Source organism: Centruroides sculpturatus, unplaced genomic scaffold, assembly GCF_000671375.1.
Source record: "Centruroides sculpturatus isolate CEXI.00-Female unplaced genomic scaffold, Cexi_2.0 scaffold1227, whole genome shotgun sequence".
Lineage (NCBI taxonomy): Eukaryota > Metazoa > Arthropoda > Arachnida > Scorpiones > Buthidae > Centruroides > Centruroides sculpturatus.
In genome coordinates, this window is record NW_019392625.1 from 238,661 (window position 1) to 252,500 (window position 13,840).

General features: G+C 30.1%; 1 protein-coding gene across 1 annotated transcript in view; it reads right to left on the minus strand.

Annotated features, from left to right (window-relative positions):
* LOC111617758 (guanine nucleotide-binding protein G(o) subunit alpha-like) overlaps positions 1-9,154 on the minus strand; it is a 59,609-nt gene extending 50,455 nt beyond the window's left edge. The window contains exon 1 of the mRNA XM_023359045.1: positions 9,003-9,154. Within this exon, the coding sequence (XP_023214813.1) occupies positions 9,003-9,091 (89 nt within the window). The 5' untranslated portion in view covers positions 9,092-9,154. The remainder of the gene's footprint in view (positions 1-9,002) is intronic.
* Between the last annotated feature and the right edge of the window lie 4,686 nt (positions 9,155-13,840).

The following is a 13,840-nucleotide window of genomic DNA, read 5'->3' on the forward strand; positions in this document are numbered from 1 at the left end:
CTCTCAAACTCTCAACACATGTTTCAACCAACTGTGACAGAATAGCGTACCTAGATTACACTTATTTTAATTTAAAAAAAATATATGAAATTATTCAAACTTCAAGACACCATTAAAAATAAAAATTGCATTATAGTCAATATTTTTTTTAGTTTACTGTATAAGTTGGCGACCCCACAGAAAGCCCATCGCGACCCCCTTCTGGGTCGCGACCCATAGGTTGGGAATCCGTGTAGTAGATATTTTAGTGAGACAAAGTTTCTGTGAACAAAAATGTTTAGAGACTGTAATAAAATTAATCTAGCAGTAATATAAATTACTTAAATATTAATAATTACAAAATCCAAAATCAATTACTAAGCAATGTTCAAGGTTAAATACTTGTTAAACTAGAGAAAGCGTAATTAATTAAGATGTAGACCTAACTTAATTACTTTTATAATTATGAAGAAATCAGAGAGAAGAGACTCTTATAAAGAATTTTTATAATTACAACTAATTTTATGTAAAAATAATATATATGTAGATAGCAAAAGATAATGATTTTAACTATTACAAAGTAAATCAAAATGGTTATGAGTTAAGATATTTATTCTCAATTCTAATATTAGGCTTTACTTCTGCAATCCATTAATATTTCTAAATATCACTTACAAAACCAAAAATACAGCTCACAGAACAAAACATTGGAAAGTGTTATTTGAAATTTATAATTATTTTTATATCTTGATGTAACCACAACTGCTTGGTATACATATACATAATATATTGACAAAGTGTTTAGAAATTAATTAAAAACAATCACAGAGAAGTAGCCTGATTTACATATTACATGACTGCTGACTGCCAATCAGTTTTCTTTTTATATTTTAGATTATAACATTCCATCTCTTGTTCCATTCTGAATCAATTTTTTTAACCTAAAGAGGGTTGCTTAAGGCAATTGAAAACATTTATTTTCCTTCAATGTTTCATTCCACAAACTGGAATTTTGGTTTTGTAAGTGATATTTATAGTTGTGTGTTCATTCATATTTCACTTCCAGATATATAAAGTTTTGTTGCGTGACTTTCCCCTATAGCAAGTTGAAATTTTTGTAAATAAAACTTTACACTATCCAATTACAAAAGAGATTTCTATCTTAAAAGCTTCCATCTTATTGGTTTAAATATCAGTACAATGAGTGAACTATTGATTCAATGGAACAGCATTTGTTAATGATGTCAAACTTTCTAGTTTACCTTTTTACTTTTACGCATAGAGAATAACTGCTTCGTTACTGATGTCTGCAAGTAATGACACCAAAGAAACTCAACTGTTCTGCTAAGTTTTATGCATGTGACCCTACATCTGACATACCTAGACTATCTTTAAAAGATATAATCAGACATGTTTGATTAATGTTACACCTAAGTAGATGAATGGAATAACATTATCGATATCTGCATTGTCCTAATCAGTTCTTTACTTTCCAATATTCTGAACCACATAAACATAGTTGGACTAATTACTGTCCCAGTAAAAAAATGCTAAGTTGTTGGATTCTTGGGAGCACTATGTCACCAATTTACTGGCAAGTGATGACAAAAGAAATGCTTTCTGAAGGCTATGACACACTAGGTGATTTTTGTGGCATGTTGTGGCCAATATGTCTCTGGACAGTGTGTGAGTAGTCATTGGTGAGTCAAATTGCTTTGACTTTTGGGAAACAAAGTTTCCCTGTCATTTGCTGTAACCAATAAACTCATGTGAGTTTATTGGTTACAGCAGATGAGCCAGGTATTGCTCGAACAAAAATGATAGCAAAGATTAAGATCATTAGATTATAGCTGATCTTACCCGTTTTCACCAAGTGAAGAATTAGGTCCCCCCTCTTCCAAGACTGATTAGAAAATTTTTAGATATCTGCTTACCATACTGGGCTAACAATAATTAAGATTCACAGCAACCACTAACCAGTGCGTAATACCACAAGTGATAAATAACAAATGTTTTCCATAACCCCTTCTGAGTTCTTCTTCTAGTTTACTAAATTCGATAAATAAGTTGGATCTTCTCGAATCATTCATAAATATAAATTCGAACATAAAATCAAACATTAAGACTAAGAGTTCGAATAAAGCGAACTTATGTGCATACGTTCCCCGTGTCAACTTTATATACTACAAGTTCAGACATGTGCACTGCATATCTTGCTAACTACTCGACTGTGCCGCACAGTTACCTATTTCATATACCTATGCATCTTGCCCCTCACCACCCTCTGACACCAAAAATATAAAGATTACCTAGATGATATCTTTTAATTTATATGAATGTTTAACAGAATAATATACAGCCTATGACAACCCTGAAGGCCCATTCTAAATATTGGTGAAAGAATTTTTGAAATCGGATGAGTAGTTTAGAGATGTAAGTTTGGATATAGGATTTCAGAGATTAAATCCTACATCCAAACTTACAAACTTTACCTCTTTATAATATTAGTATAAATCATGAGTTTAGCTCTTGTTTACAATACAAAAATGAAAATGGGGAATACTTACTTGTGGATGGATGATAAAAGACAATGTTCAATTTTATTAATTATCACAAGAACTAATTTATAACTACACTATTAAAGAATATCATGAAAAGGTACGCAAAGAAACATACTTTTCTGTCATTAGTGAAAATAGTGGCTCTCAATTTCCATAGAAGCCTACAGCTTCCATGTATATGCAGATTTTGTATGCAATTTCATGCCACAATGATCTGTTCTTTCTGGTATGCATTCTTTTTAATACAGTATATAAAACTTCTTTGTATCCTATTATAAGCATGTCACTAGCATCTATGCTTTCTCTCTAGTACAAATCCGGCAACCTGTCTCCTTGTGTGCCCAAACATCACCAAATTTCAACAGGTTTTTGTTGCTCAGAGACATGTCTCTCAAATGAGAAATTGTCTAGTGTGTTAATGTGTATATTGTTATATTTTTTTAAAGTTGAATTTATTTTTGCAAAAACATTTATATTACAAAAAAATACTTACAAACACACTCAATTAGAAAAGTTACAGCTTTAAAAAATACATAATAGTCAAATTTTATATTTGACCTTAAGTATAATGACCTTAAGTAAGCAAACTGCATCAAAGTGCAGTGACATTCCACAGCATTTTAAATGCAACAAAGTTGCTCTTTGTAAATAGTAGGAACCAGCACAAATCTAATTGCATATGCATGATTCAACCAAGGCTTACTGGAACTAAGTAAGTTTAATTTTTCATTTTTCCTAGTAATACCATATTTATTTGTTTATTATTGTTGTTTTCTCTCTAGTGATTCTTTAGTGTGATCTGCTAAAACAGAGGAAAAGACATCTAAGAACAATACACTTTTCTCACATTTCCCTCAATAAAAATTTATCATCACATTTTCTGAGCCTCTTTCAGAGGCCTGCTTTAAATTATACAGTCTCAGCCGACATTCAATATTGCTTTTTGAATGTAGGCCAAAATTCTAAATTTGAAATGTTTTAATGGACGAGACCGCCATTCAATTTCTTTACCTTTATTGGTTAATATCTGTTTGAAGCCTCTGAAATATTAAGCTACCATGGATAGCTACATTCATATGCTCTTTAAAAATGAGGATGGATGCAAAACTAGGACAAACATCAATTTGACAAAAACTTTAAAAACTACTACTAGAACTGGAGAAAATAAACATCCAAACTCCAGCACCAAAGTTTGAACAAACATTTCCAGTGGTCTTAAGCTGCCATCTTCAGATTCTATAGTGTTTTGATTGTAGAGCATTTGTAAAAGAATATTTTTATTTTTGTGAAGTAGAACACCTGTGTTGGAATCTTTAAAATTCAGCAATTTCAAGTCCTGATTGCTTGGTTGTGCTAGTGATATGTCTGGTCTTGCAGTATAATTTTTTGAATGTCAAACAAGGTCTTCCAAGCCTGGGCCAGAAAACTGCTGTCTTTATAGTTAATGGATGATCCAGAGAGTTATTGACCTTTTCCCAGCATTGAAATCATATTTCCTTTCAATTGATGAATGTCCTATCAGTCTAAAAGCAAGAGATAACAGTAATTGAAGTAAACAAAAACAAACTTATGAAAAAGTTAAATTGCAGGAAGGCAGAAAAGTTTCTTATTACTACTGTGAGAAATCAGTTGCAAGAGTTAGAAAAGAAGAGCACATAACAGTTGAAAAATTTGAAAGTTATGCAATAGATTTCTATGACACTTGCATTGAATACATTCAGGAATAGTATCACACCATTTCTCATGCCTCTGCAGTCTATGGATTGGGTCAATTTGAAGAGAAAGGAGCCTATGACTTGAAAGAATATACAAGAAAGCTACATATTTATGAAGAAAGTGTCACCAAATTTTACTGTGAATGAAGAGAACTTATTTGATGAATTTGCATGTGTGAAAAAATATTGTGAAAGCAAATTTGGAGTATGGAATGAACTGAAAGATTAAAGTATCAGTCAAAAATGGTGTGATATATTGGCTCATTTTACAAAGCAAGATATAAATGTTGAGAATCTAAAATGCCTAGTTAGTTTTTGTTTGGCACTGCTAGGATCCAATGCAGCAGTTGAATGTTCATTAATAAATGCACTGTGGACAGATGAAAAAAACAGATTTAAAATTGAAACAATGAATGCTTTAACCATTTAACAACTCATTTAAGGATTTTACTTGTGCTGAGTTTTATGTCCAAATATCATAAGAAAAAATATTTTTTGAACAGGTCCATAAATCTGATAAATCTAAAATATAAAATTTGACTATTATGTATTTTTTAAAGCTGTAACTTTTCTAATTGAGTGTGTTTGTAAGTATTTTTTTGTAATATAAATGTTTTTGCAAAAATAAATTCAACTTTAAAAAAATATAACAATATACACATTAACGTAATGTCTTATCAGTATGTTATTTAAAGAGCAACATATATTATTTATCAGATTTCCTTTTTCATTTTCTTCATTTTTTACATGTCTCTTTTTTTTTAACATATGGCTTGGTTGAGCCTTGTTTTTCTTTTTGTTTCTCTTTCTTCCACCATTTTTCTTTCATAAACTTCACTTCTGGCTTTTGTTCTCTTAACCTTACCGTGATTGGTTTGTGGCGGTACGCCATGCCTATGTACAGTATGGGTTAGATATAAGTTTTATATTAATCTAAATCCTTTGTCTTTCACATCTCTGTTTCTAGAATTTTCTCACTTATTCTTTTTCTACGGGTGGGGGCAACCTTTGTCCAAGGATGAAGGGAGGAAACAAAGGAATACAAAGAAGCCCTGAGGGCGTCAGGGAAAGAGAAAGACATTTGCCGGACAGTGTCCGAGGAGAGCAGACGAAGAAAAGGACAAGTCGAAGATGTCGCCGAGTGGGACAAAGAACAGACTTGAGGTCGTCTGAGGACAGACAAACTGGACGGACGCCAAGATTGAGGGCTTTGAGAACACCTTGAATTTTCAAGAGCTGGTACAGAAAGGAACTGAGAGGAAGGCTAATTGAGCACAAGTTCCAACGCAGAGAAGACTGGAGACTTTCGAAATACCCAGGTACCCACCAATCTTCCCTTTATACTTTTCTTATCCCCTTCGTATGTCTTCCTTTCACTCTTCTTCTTTAGTATGTAAGTTAGGTTAAGGTTGTTTAAGTTAATTGTAATATTACAGAGATATCTCTTAAAGTAAACCTTTTGTTTTCCGCGAACATGTGTCACCTGCCTTTGTAAATATAAAGGATATATCGGGCTGTGTTTGAAATATACGGACAAAATAGCTTAGGATCCTAAAGAACCGGGTATATGTAGGACCACATGAAAAAACAAATAAAACCCTTTTTTATTGTTACAACTTTGTAATTTATTGTTCGTCCTCTACACACCACAGGTTGACCCAATGGTCTGATGGGTCTCTAGGGGAAAGGGGGCACTGGATTGGTCAAAGGGGACTGGTATGAGAGGATAGAGAGAGGAAAGTGGAGAAAATCATCATTTTTTGGGAGAGAGGAGCTGGAAAGGAGAGGACCTACATGTCAGTGAGTAATGAAAAGAAGACCCATCTGGAATAAAGAACTCTAGGTTTATTTTTGCCAGTCATCCCCTTTTGGCCGTTTTCTTTTTCTGTCTAAATCAAAATCTTCTAATTCTTATCTCAACCCCATCTTGAGCTGGGGTGCTTTATTTTGTAAAATTAGTTAAGATATAGTTAAGCTAGACATAAATTAGATTTTTAAGACCTTTGTTTGTTGGCATGTGAGACTCAATCGGTAGTATTGTTAAGGTTGGTCCAACTATTTTTGTATTCGCTAGTTTGTAAGTTGTGTACAATTATTTTTTCAGAAACTATTGTTATTAATTGTAAATATTAAACTTTTAATTTATCAATATTGAGCAATTCTTCGGACTCAGTTATTTGCTCATGGCTACAAACAAAATGTAGGAATGTCCCAGTTTTTTAAAAAAACATTATGGGAACCCTAGTGTAGAGCTACTATAGGGTAAAACCTCTATAACTTGCTACTGATATTCTGTATTGTTCAAAAGATGATATTCTGTATTGTTCAAAAGAAAACAAAATAACTTGCATTTAAAACAAAATAAACTTGAATCATCATGCATTTAAAACAAAATAAACTTGAATTTATTACTAAATTGTTTGAAGACAAGGAAAAATGAAATAAAATACTATTTTTTAACTTGAATAAAAAAGTTAATTTTGAGAGAGTTCAAAGAAAAACAGGTTAGATGTGGAAGTTACAGTATTGTTTGCATGTAAGTAGTAAACTAATACATTTACCACTTAAAAGTGATAACTCCATTAACATTCTACTTTTTGCATTGTTCCATTTTGTTTTAACTTACCTAAAGGTCTTTAAAAAAGACCGAATAGGTTAGTAAATTATTTTTTCTGCTTTTTACAATGCCTTAAGAGTTTGGGAAAATTAATATATATATGTATGTTTGATTTTCTGTTTAAAAACAATATTACACATATTTAAAAATATTCTATATTAAAAATCCAGTATTTTTAAAAATTTTTGATCTGATCAACTTTCATTTTGAATTAAAATTATTTTTATTTATTAAATTTACCATGAGATAGTAGCTTAACTGCCTAACTCTAATTCAAATTATTTACAAGAGATGGTTTTTTCATGTCAGTCTTATGTTTTAATAAAAGATATATTGTTTTACAGAGCAGGGGTTCCCAAAGTGGGCACTGCCACCTCCTGTGGATGGTGAGTAAATCTAGGGGTGCTGGAGGCAGGGTACTAAACAGTGACTATAGACAAAGGTTGGGATCACTGACAACTGTTCTCTTTCCTCTGATAAAACAGGCAAGATGAAGCATTGCATTTAATGGTTTCCAGATGTTCTGAACAATGTTTTATAAGGACACAAAACATAAAGTTCATAGAAAACTTTTCCTAAGAATATTTCCAAGTCTTTCTCACACAAGGGAAAATGGATTAGGGAACGTTGGGAGTATGGTTGGGGGCATTGGGTATAACTTTATAGAACCAAAGGGCAATGGCTTGAAACAGTTTGGGAATTGCTGATATAGAGGAAAAAATAAGACAATCCATATTTTTTTTCTTTTATATATCAGGTGAGCTGTCTAAGAGAAATAGAATTTTAAATGTATTCCTGTATTCTTTAAATGGCCCTACAACCAGAAATCACACGTGAGAGAATTTGGTGGCCAGGCAATTGGAAATAAACAACTATTTATCTTCACAAATGTCAGATATGGTAGCTGTTATATACAATTGGAATGTATGTCTCTTTAATCCGAATAAATGCAACATGATAGACTTCCAAAATGCATTTGTGAATTGCAATAAAGGAGTACCTAACCTGATAGCTGAGAGGAAGTCTACCGTGTTGCATTTATTTGGATTAAAGAGACATACATTCCAAACTATTTATCTAGTGATTGGTGAAATGTTGGCATAAAACCTGCCGTATGTGTCCAATATGGAAATGCATTGTCCTGCATAAATGTTACAGATGCAAGGCATTGTTGCTGTTGAAGTTGGGGTACAACAAAGTTTAAAGCATGTCATGATATCTGTGGGCCATCACACATGAACATGTTACAGAGCCATTTTTTCATGCATTTTCCTGTAAAGCGGTCTTTGAACTATAATTTTTTACAAAATCCTTTTCCACATCCTTTGCATAGTCTGTATACAAATTTTGGTGTCAATCCACTTATCAGTTTCAACTACAAAATGTTCTGAATACGGAAATTTTAATTATGGCCACCCAGTATACTTAAATTAGATCTATTCTAGAATTTTGCATTAATCCTTGCAATCAAAGGAAGCAATTTTATTGTGTAACATATATAATTGTCAAAGATTAATTTAGAGAATTTAAATATTAAAATTTTCATTTAACTATTAGAAGTAAGAACACTGCTTCAAGTGGACAATTAGAACAAGTATGGAAAGAAAAGATTTTTATTAGAAAAAACACATTTTTTAACCACATTCAAAAATTTACTGGGCTACATAGGTTTTAAGTAAATATTTTATTCTAAACTTAGTAATGGAAACTATGAAATTAAACATTTTTATAATTCTCTTTAAAATTTTAAGATTAAAATAAATTTTAATGATATAAACAGCTATTTAATATAATTTTAAACAGAAAGGTTTAATAATATCTTTCACATTATATTAAATGTAATAAGTGTTTTCAAAGCATTTAAATTAAATTTTATATTGAACTTTTGTAATAATTTAACTTGGCTTATAATTTGCATCAATTAAACATAATACCATTCATACAATAATTCAAAAATAATTGATATCATAATGATGAAATATTTTATTTCATCATTATGGTATACATTTTGATTTGTTTCAGTTATATATGTAGTCAAAAATATAAATTCAAAATACATAATAATTCAAATATTTAATATATTTATTTAAAAAACAACAAAAATTACTAATTATTTCCAATCACACTTACTTGAAATTTAAATTTTTAAATGAAAAATGAACCTCTACAATTCCTGTGGTTTTAACTCTTGTTCTCAAAATATCTTGTTCTGTTGGCATATAATCCTTTTTGCCCAATCTATCCAAATCATCCAGGAAACTGAAAATAAAAAAAGTTTATTAGAATATATCACTTCATACATGTGACCTATTTCCTCACAAAATCTTAAAAAATATATATATAAATGAATTCCTTTTATATATATGATATATGATTCAAAATATACTCATTTAGGCATCATTTTCATTTTCAAACTAGATTAAAAATTATAGAAAAATATTCAATTATTATATATTTGGACAATTTATTTTGAAAAAATTAAAAAGAAATAATTTCTGCTTTAAGATTCTGTTAAATGTCCATATATTAATACATGTAATCATAATTAGTGATATTTGTTACCCTTAACAAGTCGATTAATATATCTGCATTAAAATAATAAGGGCAACAATATGCAATTTTTATGAGTTTTGCTTTTATCCAAAAATAATAGAATCTATTATTACTGAATTCTTATACACCATCATAGAATCATAAAAAAAAATTCTATCTATACAAAATAAAATGTTATAATTAAATCCCTCTGTTTTAAATAAATCAACAACAAAAATTATTTTTAATGGTAAAAAGAGTTTTGAATTAAGAATAAAGAAAAAAGTTAGATTAAAAATTTAAACATTAAATGATTTATTAAATATACAAAAACAAAATAATAAAACTGAATGGTTTTTAAATGGCATGAAATATAAAAATGCTTTTTCTAAATACTTGATAAGTATTCAAAGCTTAAAATCATTTACAATTTAGTAATAAATCATGTTTTAAAAAAACTGGTGTTTTCAGTTTATCAGATATATACAAAAATCCAAATTTAAAGACTAAGAATTAAAATGAAGAAACTTTTCTATTTTTATTTCTTTACCTCAATTCATAATATAAATATAAAAATTAACTAGTTGATATAAAAAACTCTAAACCACATTAAATATTAATTAATATTTCAAATTCTAAGTTATAAAATTAATTTTTCATTTTAAATACACTGCTATTATCTTAACTATAGGATAACTGTCATTGGTAGAATTGTGAAAAACATTCACTTTTGTTTTTTTTATTAAGATTATGGCTTGTTTTAGATATGAGAGATCCTAAGATCACAACTTCACAAATAAAACACAGAATGATTTTTAGAGCCTTTTCTTTGGACAAAACTTGCATTTTATATACCATAAAATACAGTAATACTTGATACAGGTTAATTTATTATTCCTAAATAACTCTTCGAAGCTATTAGATTTTTTTTTGTCTAAATGGCTACCAAATTTACTTTGCAATTATTTGGTATTTCTATTTCATAAGATGAGTATTAATTTTAGCTAATTTTCAAATTAAGGTCTGAATGGCACAAGGAATAAGCAGTAAGGACACCTCTTTAATTTCTATAATTTAAAACTCAGCATTCCAAAAGTCAAAAATTGTCAGAAATTTTAGTTTTAATTTAAATATCTAATGATAGAAATATCTTCAAATCAGATTATTCTCTTTTATTCTATAATTATATTCTCTCTAATGTATTTAATATAACATTTTTATAAAGAAAATTAAAGTTATTAATATATTTTCTAAATTAATAAATGCTAATTTACAACTGGTTAATATTAGACAANTGATTTATTAAATATACAAAAACAAAATAATAAAACTGAATGGTTTTTAAATGGCATGAAATATAAAAATGCTTTTTCTAAATACTTGATAAGTATTCAAAGCTTAAAATCATTTACAATTTAGTAATAAATCATGTTTTAAAAAAACTGGTGTTTTCAGTTTATCAGATATATACAAAAATCCAAATTTAAAGACTAAGAATTAAAATGAAGAAACTTTTCTATTTTTATTTCTTTACCTCAATTCATAATATAAATATAAAAATTAACTAGTTGATATAAAAAACTCTAAACCACATTAAATATTAATTAATATTTCAAATTCTAAGTTATAAAATTAATTTTTCATTTTAAATACACTGCTATTATCTTAACTATAGGATAACTGTCATTGGTAGAATTGTGAAAAACATTCACTTTTGTTTTTTTTATTAAGATTATGGCTTGTTTTAGATATGAGAGATCCTAAGATCACAACTTCACAAATAAAACACAGAATGATTTTTAGAGCCTTTTCTTTGGACAAAACTTGCATTTTATATACCATAAAATACAGTAATACTTGATACAGGTTAATTTATTATTCCTAAATAACTCTTCGAAGCTATTAGATTTTTTTTTGTCTAAATGGCTACCAAATTTACTTTGCAATTATTTGGTATTTCTATTTCATAAGATGAGTATTAATTTTAGCTAATTTTCAAATTAAGGTCTGAATGGCACAAGGAATAAGCAGTAAGGACACCTCTTTAATTTCTATAATTTAAAACTCAGCATTCCAAAAGTCAAAAATTGTCAGAAATTTTAGTTTTAATTTAAATATCTAATGATAGAAATATCTTCAAATCAGATTATTCTCTTTTATTCTATAATTATATTCTCTCTAATGTATTTAATATAAAATTTTTATAAAGAAAATTAAAGTTATTAATATATTTTCTAAATTAATAAATGCTAATTTACAACTGGTTAATATTAGACAAAAATAAAAACTGCAAAAATCTAACAAACCAGTGATAAAATTATACACAGTGTGAATGATTTCACCTGTGTTAAACGGGTATCATCAGGCAACAAAGAGTTTGACTGATAATAACGGGTTAAACGAGTGAAAGCATTTGCACTTTATATATAATTTTATCACTGGTTTGTTAGGTTTTTGCAATGTTTATTTTCGTCTATATTTTCTAAATAATTATCATTAATTTTATTATAAACAGTTTGATTACTAACAAGTCCTTTTTTTCCACTCAGTGAGAACTAAGAGTGCCACTTTTTAGCAAGCATATTATAGGTTCAGCCCCACCCACAATGGGATGGCTGGGTGGTGAGGGATGAAGTCTGATATATCTGAACAGACTATACCAAAAATGGAGTTTTTCAACCCATCTGGATTTGATTTCTGGTCCCGAGAGTGGTATGCTGACATCCTAATCACTTGGCCATCCAGCTATAAATTAACAAGTTATTATAATGGATAACTTACAGAGAAAATGCCTCCTTATAATTTAGAATATAATAGCCTAGTTCCCTCTTTTTAAAACTGAAGTCAGTTACTGGTAGCTTTATCAATCACACATTTCTTACAGCAGAAATTATCCAGAAATTTTAAAACTTTAGAATTAAAATAAAATTAACATGGTATATACTTACTGTATATATATATGTATATATATATATATATACTTAAATATGGTATTAGAAAAGATTATTCATTTTGTTCTATTTATTACTGTTTAACATTATAAATTTAGCAATTTTAAAGCATTTTTGAGGCCCATAGCACAATTTCTTTAAAAATAATTGCAGAAACATATATAAAGAAAACTATTAGTAATGAGTAGCAAGATGAAGGTAAGGTTTGGCCTTGGCCAGGTATGTCCATGTTTTTATGTGACCCTAATTAGGAACCCATTTTACTACAGTAATATTTAAAATACAATTAGCATGTATATATCTAAATATTAGAGAAGATCAATTGTTCATTCTATTTATTACTGCAGTGAAACTTCCATTAACAGACACTCCTGAATAGTGGACACTTCTACTTAATAGACATTTTTACAATCCTAGATCCTTCAAATAGGATATCTGTTATATTTATCTCTAAATAGCAGATGCTGTCATCCACAACTAACCTAAGAAAAACATAATGTACCATCTTCAATTTTCTGAAACAATTAATTACCTATGAAATATTTTAAAACAAAGTCACAATTCAAATACTCTTTCGGATGATGAATTTTGACCATATGCATTAAATAAAAACTACCTGAAAATAGGAATATGGAAGAAGGGCATGTTGTAAAAAGCTGAACAATACTCTATTTATTAGAAAAGACTATTAATTAGAAAAGAATAATGTCAATCACCATTTATTGTCATATGTGAGGCTGGGACCACACCCCCCCGGACGGAAACTGGCTGTCGAGCTAAAGTCAATATATCAGTGACTTATTACATAAATGGGACTGGTGTGACCAAGGAACGGGATGCGAGACAATATAATTGTTGCATTCCAAACCTAATTGACAGATCCGCGATCATCAATTGTGAGAACGAGAGAGGGATCGTCCGCCGGGTAACTTTGGACGGTCACCTTACAGAGAGTTCAAAGCGAGACCTGCTGACACTCCTGTAGAGGGGGCGGTGCTGGGACAGCTGCATCTTCTCAGGGACAGAAAAATAGACATTAGGTAAAATTTACGGGTCCGTCATCCGGGAAAGGGCTTGACCCAACTCCGGAGGGAAACGGCCCGGATGGGGATATTTGGTGACCCCGTGGCCTGAATTGCGTCCCTGGCAACAGACCAGGGACCAATAGAATCGAAGGGGACCAGCATTCGGACCAACCAAAATCTCAGGATTTTGGGAAGAAAAAGGTTATAAAAGCCCAAAATCCCAAGGACACGGGGAGGTTGCAAGGTGATGTTTGAGAGCGTCAGTCCAGGAGACCTGAGGCAACGAAGGATTCCAAGCTCCGAAAGCTAGAACAGACTTTCCTGTGACGGTTCTCCATCCTTCCAACTTCCAAGACTGTGCCGGAGACGAACCTTCTTTGGACCATTGCCCAGTACCAACGGAGATAAAACTTTCTACATGTGGACCCATAATCGTTGAGACAACTCTCTCTCTGCAGTG